At 38.2% G+C, this 16,039-nt stretch overlaps 1 protein-coding gene and 1 long non-coding RNA gene across 3 annotated transcripts in view; one reads left to right on the plus strand and one right to left on the minus strand.

The window, feature by feature from the left end:
- PARVA (parvin alpha) overlaps positions 1 to 16,039 on the plus strand; it is a 69,599-nt gene that overhangs the window by 45,198 nt on the left and 8,362 nt on the right. For both annotated transcript variants that reach the window (XM_064452737.1, XM_064452738.1), the window contains 8 exons: positions 2,243 to 2,383; positions 4,342 to 4,457; positions 9,853 to 9,911; positions 10,973 to 10,992; positions 12,380 to 12,441; positions 13,104 to 13,172; positions 14,817 to 14,918; positions 15,723 to 15,795. In XM_064452737.1, coding sequence (XP_064308807.1) covers positions 2,243 to 2,383; positions 4,342 to 4,457; positions 9,853 to 9,911; positions 10,973 to 10,992; positions 12,380 to 12,441; positions 13,104 to 13,172; positions 14,817 to 14,918; positions 15,723 to 15,795 — 642 coding nt within the window. The remainder of the gene's footprint in view (positions 1 to 2,242; positions 2,384 to 4,341; positions 4,458 to 9,852; positions 9,912 to 10,972; positions 10,993 to 12,379; positions 12,442 to 13,103; positions 13,173 to 14,816; positions 14,919 to 15,722; positions 15,796 to 16,039) is intronic.
- The window catches only part of LOC135313510 (uncharacterized), a 34,318-nt gene continuing 31,444 nt past the window's right edge, over positions 13,166 to 16,039 (minus strand). Inside the window, exon 3 of the long non-coding RNA XR_010373142.1 lies at positions 13,166 to 14,523. This is a non-coding gene — a long non-coding RNA (uncharacterized LOC135313510). The remainder of the gene's footprint in view (positions 14,524 to 16,039) is intronic.

A 16,039-nucleotide genomic window follows, 5' to 3' on the forward strand; every position in this document is an offset into this window, starting at 1 on the left:
TCCTACTTTGGAGCCTTGGTATCATTTTACATTTATACCACTAAGTGATATAAAAATAGCATTGTGTTATGAGACCCTTGAGCAGTAGGCTGTATGCGCAGTCCTTATAGCTACAGTGCAATGTGTGGTGCTCTGTAGTTGATGAGAACAGCATAAAGCCTACCTGGGGTGCTAGGGAGGGAGGGTTCTTGTCTTGGCAACGGTGTTCGCTCCAGTTAAATTTATTATCTGCATATGTGCTGTACAAACTTACCCGTGTTACAAGTGGAAAGTAAGTTTGAAGGCAAGGGTATTTTCAGTACAACAGTGGATGTTTTTAATCTCTGCTGGTTCCATACTATAGTTTATTCACATCGCGAAGTTCCTCTGGAAAGTTGGAATTTCTTTCTGATTTGATGTCTGGCTTTTAATGTTACTGAGGTAATGGTACCCAGTGGACTGAAACTGAGCTTCAGCTGAGAAACAGATAGAGAAAAGAAACTGCTAATGCAGAGCTGGCATGTGCTTTTTTAACTGTTGGCTTGGAAGCCATTTTCTTAGTTATTACAGCTCATAAAGTCTCCAGTAAATTTCTTTTCAGTATCTTAAATGAATCTCGAAATATCATGTGAGTACTTCTAATGAAGACTACACAGACTATTCCCTTCTATGAATGTTTAAGCTACTGAATGTATTGTGATGAACTGGATATGCCCCAGACTGAGCAATTTGACTTTCATGGGCAGACCTCCAGTGACTTCACACAAAACCAAAAAAATGTGTATCAGATACACTCTGACTCTAAATATGTGTATACTGATCCTGCACTTATTGATTTCAGTGGAATCTTTTCCATTACATTTAATGCCTTGTGGATCAGGTCTATGCTAACTAAAGATTTTGGTCTTGTTGTGAGACTATGCACAGACTGGTTTCTGTGAAGGCACAAGAAACCCATAGAGATAGCAGTCTCTTAGTCAGGATTCATAGGCTGGTAGCTCAGGCTCATTCTCACAGAATCACAGAATGGTAGGGGTTGGAAGGGACCTCTGGAGATCATATTGTCCAGCCCCCCTGCTTGAGCAGGCACACCTAGAGCCGGGGCACAGGAACGCGTCCAGGCGGGTTTTGAATGTCTCCAGGGAAGGGACCCCACAGCCTCCCTGGTCAGCCTGTTCCGCTGCTCTGGCACCCGCACAGGAAAGAAGTTTTTCCTCATATTGAGGTGGAACTTCCTGTGTGCCCATTGTCCCTTGGCCTGTCGCTGGGCAGCACTGAAGAGAGTCTGGCCCCATCCCCTTGACACTCACCCTTTAGATATTTATAGGTATTGATGAGATCCCCTGATCATCTTGGTAGCTCTCCGCTGGACTTGCTTGAGCAGTTCCCTGGAAGTTCTCCTTGGGAAGATACTCAGCTGTCTTTGATGAGAACAAGATCCACACTTACCAAGCTTAATAAGATAGTGTTTCATAGAAGTAAATTGATAGGCAACCTAGCATTTTGTTCTTGGTGTTGTTATCATGAAGCTTTTATTGCTAAATTTTCTTTCCTTACTATTTAATGGTAAACACTAAGCTGTCTATGTATGTACCTAGCAATCTGTACTAATTATTAACAAACTAATTCATTAAGTATTTTAAAATCTTCTGCAAATTTTGAGCCCAGAAAAGGGCTGTGGTTTCACAGAAAGAAATTGCCTAAGGTTTTAGCTGTTTTCATACCTCCAGAAATACTTGTTCGCCTTTCTTGAGTGCATCAGCCACCTCTGTGAATATGGTGTCACTTCGCTTTTATCACAAATGGGCCAAGTAAAATTTTTACATCTCCTGAGTCTGAGGTAGAAGCTGGGAAGCTGAGACTGATGAAAATCTTCTTAAAGTTGGTATCTGTTTCCTGGGTTTGATGATCTGCTGTACAAACCACTTGCATACAGAACACCCTTTATCTAGTAGCAAAAGAAGTAATAGGCCTTACCACTGAGCCTGGTGTTCCTAAAGAGAGTTGCAGTAAATATTTGTTAACCAGTAGTGTGGCTTTCCTTAACGCTTGGCCTTCCCCTTGACAATGGGTAAACACAGTGAAAATGCGAACTGTATCTTTAGGAGTTCAGAAGTATGGGGGAAAGTGGCTTTGGAAGGAAAAGCTGATAATTTTAGAACTAGGAAGTCTAATACCGCTTGAATGTACATCTGGGTGCGTGGTATGTCTTTGTGTTCTTCATCGAGTTGACAGTGGGTTTTCTTTTCTATTATCACTTCAGAGAAACTTGAAAGTGAGAAGCTGAATGTTGCTGAAGTTACTCAGTCCGAAATTGCTCAAAAACAGAAGCTACAGACAGTACTTGAAAAGATCAATGAAACCCTTAAACTACCTCCAAGAAGCATTAAGTGGAACGTTGACTGTACGTTGTGTGTGTTCTATGCCATTCTCATTTGCTGACAACCAAGAGTTTATAGCTGCTCTCTGGAATTCTGAAATATCCAATGATAAAGGAAGGCTGAAGCCTGGTATTTATGGTATGAGCTGCTCTGCAGGGCACTTCCAGACGTGGTATACTCTGTCGTCTTTACTGGTGCTCAACCTCCAATTTAAAAAAACTGTCTTTTCAGAGTCTCAAAGTACAGTATTTCTGCTCTTAAGTGTATATGCATACCAGCTTAGGTATTCTGTTACTGAATTGGTTTGCTGAAATGGGCAACTACCTGCATAAATGTAGTAGACAGGCAGAGAGATAGGTCCTAGGACTCTTTGTTTGTATAAAATTTGCAACATAGATATGAGCAATGTTTCTGATCATTTAAGGCTAAACCTGAACCACTGATTTTGATAACAAAACTGTCATCACGATTAGGACTGCACCCTTCCTGTTTCATTTTATTAAAATTGAACATAGTAATATGTAATAGAAATGTCCTTAGTGGCCCAATACTAGATGTTTTAGTGCAGATGTATTCCAGAAAGCCAGTTATCAGCAGTTTTGGAGAATTAGGCCTCTTAATCTGTTTTAAGTTTGGTATCCAGAATCATTTCACGCTGGTGACCAGTATATAGCAGTTTCCCTGTCTCCTATACCTGTCTTGAGCTGAGCTGTTTTGTATCCCATTCCATTCACAACAAATTAGTGGGCAGGGGGGAATTAGCTCGAGGAAGGAAGAGTGAACATTAGGCACCTCTGACTTTCCCCTTCATGTGGTCCCACTGAGTGTTCTGTCCCCATCTCTCTTCAACCTCCCTCCAGGTTTTTTTCATTCTCTGTTGTGCAGCTGGAGGCAGGGTGTTTGGAGTGGCCTGACAATTTAAATTCTAGTATTAATTTAATGTTTTACATGTGTTTTAGAGCTAAAGTAGAGATAGCAGCAGCTGGAGCCAGCTGGAGCACATGCTGGTGCTATGCAGGCAGACATCTTTGTAGTGTTCTGCTAAAGCACCTCATCCTGGCACCCCAGCCAAGTTTGACAGCAATGCCACATTTTGTATGAATGAATATCTCCATGACAGAGTTGAGACTTGCATTGGAAGATAATGAAGAAGGATATTTTAGTGAATCTGATCCTGCTTTGTGAATGAAGTAAGGTAGTAGTTATTGGTTAGTTGAAGTACAAAGAATGTATGTGCACTGAACTGTAGCTATCAAAGATCATTTAGCAATACTGTTCTGGGGAAGATATAACTGCAGAAAACAAAACAGAAGAAGAAGAAAGGCAATACTAAGAATTAGAAATTGTTCACTTCCATGCCAATTAAGGATTTCCTACAGTATGGCTTTTGGTATCTTGTAAGTCATGTTAGTGTTAACTACCCATATGAAACCTGCTGTGAAAAAGCTTCAATAACAAGAACTATAACAACTTCATGAGGAATGTTTGAGTCATTGAGTTTAGTAAGTTATTGCTTAAGGCTTCTGCCAAAATAGGCTCGTTTGTCATCCTGCAGACATTGTGACACTTAAAAATGAATAAGTGCATGTTATGAGTACAAAAATATCTTTCTGATAGTCCATAAATCCTTATTGAAATAAAGGGAATAAAGGAAAGGCAAGGAGAATGCAGAGACAGCACTTAAACTGCCGTACATGAAATCTGGCTTTTGGATTAGCTTTAGATTTCCATCTACACAAGCCTATGGAATCCAGACGTTGCAAAAAGTAACGCTTTGGTGCTGACACATATTACTGGCTGAGCTGCATTCGCATGACCTGTTGAGCAGGAGGAGACCAGTACAGGAGAGGTGCCTTAAAAGTGCCTCTGGCTCCAGGTGGCAAGAGGAAGAGAGTCCCATAATCCCTACATCCTAAAAAGTAAAAATATGTGCCCTATTTACTTTGCAGTTTGTAACTTGTGCTTTTAATATCTCTTTCAGCTGTTCATGCTAAAAGTCTCGTAGCAATACTTCATCTTCTGGTTGCATTATCACAGTATTTTCGAGCACCAATCAGACTCCCAGATCACGTGTCCATTCAGGTTGTTGTTGTGCAGGTAAGAGAGGTGTTAAACAGCTCCTTGGTAGTCTTGTGAAATTGACTGAGGGGTTTCTTTAAAAATACATCTAGAGTTTCTGTTTGGGCATGTGTCTCTTTGGCTGACAAGAAACACACGTGCATCTTTCCTGCTCACAATGCTTCAACCAGAAAATGGCAGAAGTGCTTTCCCAGATTGAGCTGTGGCTCAGAATATCTTATTTTGATTGTGAAGTGGCCAGACTCTGACATTAAGAATCTATGAAGCATTATTATTGTTGGAATGTGTTTGTTTATCACCCAATATGATCTCTAGGATTATTATTTTTCCCATTTTTGACAGTCTCCTCACTTGTATAGAGATTCAAATCATTCTTGGCACTGAATGATGAATTGTCAATGTTTATTACATTCAGATTCATGTTAGGTGACTAAATATTCTTTTTCAGCCTTGTGCATGCTAATTTAGTCTGATTACAGTGTTGGCTTTCTCATAAGCATGCAAAAAAAACCCATCAACTAAATCTTCTGTGTCAGTCAGCCTCCTTCTTAGAGCCTTGTCCATCCAAACGCCTCATGTTATTCTGTTCATCATTCTTCTTTCAGTTGGATTTGGGCTTGCTCTATCTTATTTGGCCTCTTTCTATTTAATCTGCTTTTCTTTCTCTCCAGTTAACTTTACCTATATTTTCACACTGTAACTGTCTTTATTTGTGTGTGTTAACTGATGTTACCCTGAAGTACCTGGTGCAAAGAGCTATTGCACAAGTTTTGTGTGACTGAAAATCTGTGGGACAGATATGAGAAAATAAGTACTCCTTTTTCCGGGATTCAAATCAGAGAAGTTTTGTAATTTGGGCAGAAATCTGAAGGACAGCCTCTGGTAGATGTATCACTGATGCCTGATAATGACTCACTGACTCTCAGATTCTGCTTCATGGGTTTCTCTAATGACGATGAAAGACAACCCCAGCAAATCTGCACTTACGTGTCTAAGACTTGAGAGGAACATAATTTTCAAGCACTTTCCTTTGACTATTATAAATATATTAATTGCACTGGTTTGTCTCAAAGTTCTTCCAAAGACAGCTTAAGAAACTGGGAGTGCAGCAGTCAGGGCATCTTTGGGATGAGAAACTAAACCAGAAAAAGAGCATAGTCCTGCAATAAAGAACCAGATCTTGCATTCTGCTGTCACTCCATACATCCAGACAAAATTCCAGTTGAAATCAATGGATGTAATTGTCCTCTTGTTTAATAGGCTAATGTAGTTCAGCAGCAAATCCACTGAAGTCAGTAGAGATAAACCAATTTAAAAACAATAAGTAGCAGGAGAATCTGGCTCACTGCTTTGCCTCTTAGCTACACAGCTGTAGCTCAGGCGCCAGTGAATTGCAGAGAAAGCAGTTGCACCAGAATAAAATTCAAGTAATGTTGCAGATTTCATCCTGCAGACTCAGTTCTTGGTGAAAGCCAATCAATGGAACTCCAAGGCTATGCTGATTCCTATTAACATAGGGTGGGGGCCAGTATTCTTACTGTAATTGTATTTGAGACATTTTTCATTTTTATTTTATGGCGGGTGGGGTTTTTATTTTTATTTTTTAAATCTGTCTTTCATGTCCGGTGGGATTACTTCTATATAATTCATCATGTACCCTTTGAACTCAATGAAAGTTTTAATCAACAAGCAGCAGATCCTAAAGCCTTATTTAGTGTTGAAAAATGCACTCCTCATGTTCTAAACCCTCATACATTCTCTGAAGTAAGGTTGTGCCTAGGGAAACTCAACAGACTATATGGTAGCTGGTTTTAAATTCAGCTCTACAGTTTGATAAAGGGAATAGTAGAAAGAGAGAAATAAAAGAACAAAGTACTTTTATGAAGTCTTTAAGAAAGACTACCCTAATTCATTTGATGATTTTATTAGGTTTAGAAACACATAAAATGTGAAGGTTTCTGTGTTGGCTGGGTGTAGTTTATTGAAATAGGAACAAAGATATTTCTGAAACAAAAAATATGCTCGTGCCCAACAGGTAATCAGCACAGTTCTTATGAAAGGTTGTTTCCTTTGGCTGTTTTGTACAAAAGCTGTTAGCAATGAGAATAATATGAAATCTGGGTTATAAACTGATTTGGGAAAAAGATGTGATAGTTGGACCTTTTGTAGCTATTTTGTGTTATTATTTTCTTTTCCTTCCATATTAATAGAATGGATAACTTTGAACAAAGCCCAGGCTTTGTTTGATCATTCCTGCTGAAACAAGTGAGAGCTTTTGTGGAGAGCTGGATCTTGCCATCATTTTGCCTCTTCTAAAAAATTATTTATGTCATCCACAAATGGTTAAATGACAGATTGTTTGTGTGCAAGAGCTGTAAGTCAGAGAGTATAAGAATGTTTTGGCAAAGCAGCCAGAATGGCTTCAGCATATTCTGAGCGCTGGGACAGCAGTTCTTGGGTGCATAAACTACTGTTAAGCAAAGCTGGGAAATTAATGAGATTAGAAGAAGGTGTACATCACAGGCTTAATCTGACATCATTAGTTCACTCCCTCTCTGAAAGCCCTGGAAAGGTCTCAAATGTTTCCAAGCAGCATTGCCTCCAGGTTCCCAAGAAGTCTTTTTCTGAACCTATGACAAATATATTTGTCCATTCAAGCTCCAGAATAGTTCTGCATTTCGTCTTGGTGGGGCAATTATAAAACATGGTCTTCCAGATGAAATGCATAGCAACAATACATAGGCAAAACCTATTCAAGTAGTGGGAGGGTTTTCAGAATGAGACTTTGTGTGGGAAATTAAGCGGTTGGCCCTCAGTTATCTAAAACTGCTGACATATAGCTGATGCAAAGAGGCATGAAGGAGACATTTTCCTTTTCCAGACATATTACCCAAATTTCAGATGTGTTTTTTTGTTCTAGGCATAGTCGCTAATTTAAAATGATAGGTGATTAGGGAGATCTTTCATGGCCTTTAGAGGAGTCTTTCAGCTGTGAGGGAAGAAGATGCCAAGCCTGTCCAAATAGTGTCTTCTGTGGTTGCTGGAATGTGTGTCCAGCTTTTTTTTTTTTAACGGGGAATCTTAATTCATGCCTCATTTCCCAGTGAATTTCAAATAGTAGATGTTCATTTTTATCGTTTGTTATTTCAGTTATAGCCACTGTTATCTTTAAGGAACATTGCTTGACAGTCTTTCAGTCCTCAGTAGCACTTATTTGTATTTTGGGGAATATTGTGTCATTCTCTATCTAGTATAAAACAAACTTCACAACAGGTGACATCAGTATTAGGGTCAATTTTGAGGTGGAGAGTTTTTGAAGTGCAAAAGATGTATGGGAATCAGCCTTCACAGAGAAGGTGCTTAGACTAGTGTTTCTAAGGTCCATTCTGATTGTTGCCTTTGGTAGTCTTTCACCAGTCTTTCTACAAATCAAAAGCATAGGAAAGCCTATTTTGACATGTGCTGGTTGAATAAGTGCCCAGTGGATGCAAAGGTGCAGAATTCCTATTGCTGTTAATTGCAGTTTATCAAAAAGGGAAGTATGTTTTATATTGGTACTGGAGTATGCTGTATGTTTTAGGCTGGTTTTGCATGTTTGCAGAGGGGAGGTAGAGTGTTAGGAGCCTTTTTCTTCTCCCATATCACAGGACTGAGCACTGAGAAATACAGTTGCCATTGCTATGATGCTCGACTCCTCTAGGAGACAAGAGTGATAGGGCTTTTGCTCCAGAAGGCATAATTGGCATGTCATAGTCATCATCAGGAGGAAATAAAAGTTTCCTTTCGTCCTGCAGAACAGGGACAAATAAACAAAAATCCCAAACAGAGCAGAATCCTAAGTTGAGCTAGTATGAACTAGATTGTAACTTCAAGTGCAAGTACTTACTTGCTGTCTGCACAAGCTGGAAATGAAGATAGCCCTAAATGATGTAGTTTTTCTTCAGACTTTAAAGATATGTGACAGAAGATGTCTCAGCAGCTGTTCTGTGCCCCCTCTTTCACTACCTAGCACACTGGACTCCACTCTGTGTTTTTAATGTTCAAGGTCCTCCCTGAATGCATTTTTAATGATGTACAAGATATTTCATGACAGGGCTTTAAAAAACATAATGGAAAACACCTGAAACTATCATATAGCTAAAAGGACAGTTCAGGTTACTCCAAGTGTCAGTCTGAGTGACCCAGAGGGTGCCACGTATGGCTTTCTTGCAGAAAGTAAGTTTGATCCTCATATATTTTAGCAATAGAGTATAGAAGTAATAGGTTCAAGCCTGGCCAATTCCTCAGCACATCATACACCGAGGACTGCCTCAGGTGGGGATGTGCTGCCTTCTCCAAATCAGGGAAGAGCAGCAGCCCCAGTTCACATGCTACGAAAGACTCTTCCAAAAGGTTATTCTTCTTTTCTCTTTTCCATGTAGAAAGCAAGTCTAGGAACAGCATAAATTTATTTTTCTCGTTTCCTTGTATGACAGAGAGTGAAGAATCATGAATAATTGCCTAATGTCTAGACTTTACATGCAGTCGTCAGCATTTGCCTGACTTTTCTTTCTGTATTGCAAAATTTTACTAATTCCAGTGGATAGAATTAACAGAGAGAACACAAAGAGAGCAAAACATATGTGTGGTATTTATACCACCACCAGATGACTGTGATCAGCACCCTGGAGACAATGTCAAATTTTTAAACTTCATTTTCCAACTGACTCAAATAGCAACCATTTGACTTGGCTTCTGCCATTTTGTGTGCGGCTTCTAGACACAGGCCACTCACCACCATGTATGAAGGGCTGCTCACATCTGAAGAACATTGGAGTCAGTGCATATATTACACCAAGATGACTAGGGTCTGGAGCAGGTTGTGAATGGATTATCCTCCACTTTGGTTTTCCATCACAAGCAAATAGAGCTCTTTGTGTGGAGGGAAGTCAGAAGAGTAAAACACTGAGGCAAAAAAGAAAGTGTATAAACAGGGCTGAAAGAACAGATAGCCTGGGATCAACATTTTTGCAAAAGAGAAGCATGGGTACCATTTGCAAAGCTGTTCATTGAAATACAAGGTTTAATTCAACTCACCTAGACATACCTCTACTAAAATACTTACATATGTGTTTAGGTGTTTCAAATGTCATGCTGAATTGGGGTCTTTAAAAGAAAAGTGAATTAAGAACAATGGAGGAAGGAAAAGAAATACTTCCTTCTACAGGTGGTGTTTCAAGTTTCTTGTTAATGTACAAAAGAGTGTTCTGAAATACTTGCAAGATGAAATAATGTATTACTGTAAGTTTGTTTTTAAAAGTTCTTATTTTGCAGGTTTCTTATCTAATTATGTTTGTGGCTCACAAATAAACTTTTACTGTAGCCTAAGCATTAAACTTTACTGAGAAAAATGTCACTTTTTTATTTTTTCCAGAAACGAGAAGGAATCCTCCAGTCTCGACAAATCCAAGAGGAAATAACTGGTAACACTGAGTATGTCAACACCACTTTTGCCAGCAGTTCAGTAATTGAACACAGATGCATCTCAGAAATTTAAACATTTGCTGATATTTAGATTTTGGTATTGGGGTTCCAAGGAAGCTATGCATCAGCCAGTGACTGTATTTTAGTCTTTTCAAGAGCTGCAAACATGTGTCTAAAAGTACAAAAGGGTGAGGAAATATAGACCTGGGGAACTAAAAGCAGGAGACCAGGATAAAAGAGAAGAGAGAGTGAAGATATACAAAAATCTCTATTTTATATTTATCTACAGCTAATTTATTTCTGTATTCATTATATTTTTTATTATGATGTTAATAAGTCCTTCAAACAAACAAGAAATATATGCCTCATTCTTTTATGTTGATATGTATTTGAGAGAGAACTAGATTAATTCAAAAAGGAATGTGATATGACTATTTTTAGGTGTTTGGACTTCGGGGATGTGAAATAACCATAGTAAGCCTTGTACATGTCATCTCATTGAAAAATTTATAGCAAAAAGTTACTCTAAACCAACAGAAAGCAATGATAGAATATCGTAGTTTCTGATAGAATGGAGAGAAGCCAGACTATTGACTCATCATTAATCCTTTTGGATTTGTTTATGTGTAATAGTTATATGAGGGATCAACTGGAACAAAATGCTGCAGTCCTTAAGAACCCAGTCCAAGCATTGTTTTGGCTGGAATTGTATTGTAGTTGGTGTAGTAAATGCATCTTTAAAGCAAAGGGAAAAGTTTTCACAAAATCAACATGAAGAAACCTTCTGCACTTGGGCAAGGTATGTTGATTTGGTTCAGTAGTAGAAAATCTGAGATCTGGCCTCCCATGAGACTTCGGTGAAGCCAGGAGATATTATACTGATGGACTTCAGACTAATCCAGATTCTCAGTTGGAGTAACTTGATGAAGGCTTTCTTAATTCCATGGATCTATTCAAGTTTTCACCAAGCTGAAGATCTGGCCACGTATGCCGTTTTCTTTTGCAGCATAGTGTCTGCAAGTGAATTATATATAACTGTGTTTTGTTCTTTTTTTTTTTCTTTACTATAGGGCATTATCAGGAAGGCATGGTAAGTTAATTTGATTATTATCTTTTTCTTGAGGCAGCCAAAGCATACATTAGTTCTGCAATGGGTGGTCACTTTGATCAAACTGCAAGGAAGTAGAAGATTTCAGATTGCTCTGGCAAACATATAAATATAGGCACCATAGGCTATTGTGGCAGTTAACAAAAGGAAAAAAAAAATCAAAATCAGTCTTACCATCTTTAAAACATTTCCTTGCTTTTCAGCACGTGTTAATTTGCAAGTGCTTTGTGGTTTAACCTCCAGAACGTTAGTATTAATGGTCAGAGGTCCCCAGCATAATATGAAATTATGTCTTATCATAAACCAGCGGGTGAACTCATTGGCATTCTTGCATACATTACCTACTTACACTTTAATGACATTGAGTCATTATTCAGCAGACCTAAACACCATGCAAGTTCCTATGCCTAGTATGTCTCACTGCTAGTACTGAGACTGGCCAAATGCCTAGCCAACAGAAAATGCTCACCTGAGGAGCTTAGGTGGAGTCCCACCACGAATTTAGCATTTGGTTCTTATATTATTTCATTGGCTGCCTTACAGCTGATTTAAAGGCTACATGCATGACCTCTTTTCCCAGTGATATCCCTGAGCAGTCTTACTTTGTGTAAAATCTGCCTTCTACAACTGCCTTTGGGTCTACTCTAACATTTTTTTTTTTCAGTTGGGGAATATGAATATAGCTTTTTGTGGAGTCATTCTCTGGCATTCAGGTGATTGTCAAAATGGAAATATTGCTCAGAAAAGGCTCTGGTGCCTTTTTTTTTTTCCCTATTTTCTTCAGAATGTGACTACATTAGCACTCCAGTCATGCTACCATAGGTTGCCTGTCCTACTGATAATGTCCTAAATTGCATATCAGAACGGCTCAAAAACATCTATACAAAGGATTGTGTTGCAGCTGTGTAATCATAAGCTTGCTTGAGGTGGTTAATAATATAGCACACCACAATGCAGTCAGTGGCCCATGGGGAGAATCTTCCTCTGTAGATGTAGTGTCTCTAGATGCAAACTCAAGTTCTTCTGCACACAATGATTTTGGTTACTTAGCTCCCTGTATCTGGCTGTTTAAGGTTTTATGCCTAAAGATATCATTCTTTGTTAATTTTTGAGAAACAGGGTTATTAGGTAATCCAAATCCTACTTGAAAATTATGCTTTTTGTAAATAATAGAGAATAAGTTACTAGCAGCTTATAGCAAAAGAGCAGTATGCAAAATACATGGTACTTGGAATACAAAGAGACTATATTGAAACCTTTTGCTGATTCTGTTGTCTTAAATGAGCATGTGCCTTAAGTGTGTATTCTGCATTTGGACAGCTGCTGCTTAGTATATTAACATCTCTTAACATCTCTGAATGTTTTTCAGAAAGAGATGCATTTGATACTTTATTTGACCATGCTCCAGACAAGCTCAATGTAGTGAAAAAGGTTGGAAAGTTTTTATTTTTGGAATACATAATGTGTGCATGTGCATCTTGTGTGTATCTGTTTGTACCTATGTAGTGAGTGTGTATGTATATAATTGGCATAGTTTGCATACACTAAATACAACTAAGCTTTATACTTCAAATATATAAATTCATTATTGTAATGTTACTTTTTATTAATATTTAGCAGCATGAACTTAACTTTGGAACACAAAACAACATGTAGTTATCAAAGTTTCCATCAAAAAGAAGTTCTCACAAAGTGCGTGTTGAGTAGAACCCGACGGGTAGATTGAGTGTACTGATGCCAAAGAGGTATCCAGTTTACAGCTGCCAGGGGTCTGACCTAGAGTATTCTGGCTGCTGTCAGATTTGAGTAGAGTCCAATTACCCACTTCCTTATACTCTGCTACAAGGGTTTTTTAAAAAGAGTTGTTATGTTTTAACAGTGTATTTTTATTTATATGCGTCATGTTCGTTTTATATCTGTTCTTCATTCTTGGAAAAAAAGTGGGGTTTAATGTCATATTTCAGCTTTAAAACTTAAAAATTGTGTTGCAGTGTCTTCACTCATGCAGTTTCTCTTCTGAGTGGGGTTCATACTGCATGCATTGAACTGCTGCCCTACTGAATAGGCTTCACTATATTGTTTTCATATTTCAGACTCTCATCACCTTTGTGAACAAGCATCTCAACAAATTGAATTTGGAGGTCACTGAACTGGAGACCCAGGTAGGATTTTACAGCCTTTATTAAAGGGGAGGGATAGTTGCACTATGTTATGCACTATGTCCCCAATTTTATCCAGAAATATAATTGAATTATTATCGATTGAGCTCTAAGACGTTACTTCAGGAGGAAAACCCTTCAATTCTAAATATATGTGTATGGAGAAGACCCTGGCCAATTAAGCAGAGAAATCATGAAGGCAGCTAAATTTCTCTGAAACAGTTCTGTACTTCCATTAGTATAAAAAGTAATTAACAGACGCTGCCTCTTGGGCGCTGCCAAGTGCTGTAAGCAGGACCTGTGCTTGTTGTGGTCAGGAAAGAGCTCTGTCTGCTTGGTTTGATCCAATATCAAGCTGAACAGTTGTTTCCTGCCTACCTTTATACAAGCACGCAATCGCATGGGATTACAATGACTCTATTCAGCAAGATATGTTCTTGAGAGTAAAACTACTCAAGTGTATAGGCAGCTGTACAGTTGGGCTGCAGGCTTGATTGCACTTCTAGAAATAATGTGGTACATGGTCTTCTTTCTTGCTCTCAGCTGCTAAATTGGCTGGAAAGAAGCTAAAAGAAAAGCTTAATCCTGCTGTATCAATACCTCCCCATGTGAACAATTGAAGCAGTTATCATAAGAAAATTACAAGGTCAGGCAGGAAGGATGGTATCCACACTATCAAAAACCCCAGGTGTTTCAGGACAGGCTTTATTTTAAGTCTTGATTCATGTTATTAAGAACCTCTGGTTTATTTAAATAGCTATCACTCTGATAGAGATTTTTCAAAGGTAAAATTAAGACTTATATGGGGATAATGTGTAACGCTTTTTAGAAAGGTGATTCCTATGCCTCCTTATTGCATTGTTTACTTTGGGGGAAAAAAAGTATTCAAATGTGCCTAGAAACCCCTTAAGCATTTATCCGAAACAGTATTCCCTAAGATGAGAGACTGTATTTCTATCAGTGAAAGAAAATTATCTACCTCAGGAAGGTGATGTGTTGCTTCAGATAACTCGGTTTGCTTGTGAGGATATCTTAGTGCACTGAAAGACCTGATGCCACAGGGGTAAGAGTAAGAGGCCTTTAACAAAATCTTAAGGGTGTTGCTATTTCTTTAGATAGAAATGAAACTATATCATAGCAGTTAGTTAACTTCCATCTATAATTGCATACACTTAAAATTAGATTGACTCAGACTCACAGAACATGGACAAAGATGATTCTTTGTTCCTTTTGTTTCCTCCAATATGCTGAATTTCAGTGTAGTCATGAGATTGCACCTTCGTTCTGCTTTCTTCTGCTCTGGGAATGCATGACATTTGAGAGCTTGAAAGGTGGCTGTTCTGATTCCTCACAACTAATAGAATAGAAAGCAAAGGCATAGATCAAAGCCACTGACAACCTCTCTTTCCAGGAGCTTTATTCTGCGTGTGTATTTTAGCATTAGGTCAGTTTTGGAGAAGACATAAGAGAACATACTAACTAAATAAAAAGAATCAAAGAAGTGAGATGAGATCTTTTAGTTGCAATTTAAAATATTTCTATTGGTAGTTTGTTGACAGGTCTGCATTAGTCAATATATATTTTGTTCATTAAGCAAATCAATGAGTTATTCTTCAGAAAATGTACTGAGAAATGTCTTTTTTACAGTTTGCAGATGGTGTATACTTAGTCCTGCTAATGGGTCTCCTAGAAGGCTATTTTGTTCCTCTGCACAGCTTTTTCTTGACTCCTGATAGTTTTGAACAAAAGGTAATTAGATTTCATTTTTCTCTTAAAAACAAATAAACATATAATCATGTCGGGTACTACAAGGGTGACACAAACTTTTCTGCATTACTTTGATGTAAATTGCTGAAATTGAGAGGACTCTACTCATAGCATTTCCAAGCATTTTTAAGATCTGGGTATTAATGCTTATCTGGAATAAAAGGGAAAATTATATTAATGATGGGGTGGTTAGCAAGTATTAACTGATTTTGGCAGCCATTGTGTGATGCTGTCATTGAACCAGACTTACTGCTCATTAAGTGTACAAAGAATTGTGCACATGAACTGATGACAGAACTGATTTTTTGTGTCCAGAATCCAAGAATTATAGATTTGAAAGATTTCATGTTTTTTGGAAGCATAAAGGCATATATGTACTATGTATCATTTTAAGACGTACCGTTAGCCCAGTGTATGTTGCTGTCCAGGCAATTCAGATGTGTATTCAAGACAAGAGCACTTCATTGGGCCATCATGTTCCGATTTTTAAACTTGTGAGAGGTGGGCTATTCTTACTTGTAAGTATTTTTCTATAGGTAATATTAGTTCACATGTTCTTTTTCAATTACTTTTATATTTCTGAAACCACCATCACCACCCAGAAAATCAAAGCAACGATTGTCTGGATTCCATAGACCAGATCTTCCATTGATATACGGAGCCCTGACTATTTTTTTTTGTTGTTTTTGAGAATCAGGGTCTGCAGCTTTAAATACATCTTGTTTTGACCATTTATACTATGCTGTATATAGTTCACAATAATGACTACCTTTCTTATATTACTAGGTCCTCAATGTATCCTTTGCGTTTGAGCTAATGCAAGATGGTGGGTTGGAAAAACCAAAGCCAAGACCAGAAGGTATCTGTTCTACTTTTTTGGTATCTCTTAAAAACTTTCATTGGATCCAGATGTTATCTCATGATTGTGGTATAGCTAAATGAAGGTTAAAAAGTTAATCCAAGAGCAAAAGGCAAGATGCATTTTGAAGTGCTTGGGCAACTCTATTTCAAATGGCTGATAGATACGCCTTTTCAAACATTGCAAGGCTTCCTTTCTAGAGTGGCCAAGGTAAGATTTGTGTGACAGAACATATGCAGTAACA

The sequence above is a fragment of the Phalacrocorax carbo genome, chromosome 5 (assembly GCF_963921805.1).
Source record: "Phalacrocorax carbo chromosome 5, bPhaCar2.1, whole genome shotgun sequence".
In the NCBI taxonomy this organism is placed as follows: Eukaryota; Metazoa; Chordata; class Aves; order Suliformes; family Phalacrocoracidae; genus Phalacrocorax; species Phalacrocorax carbo.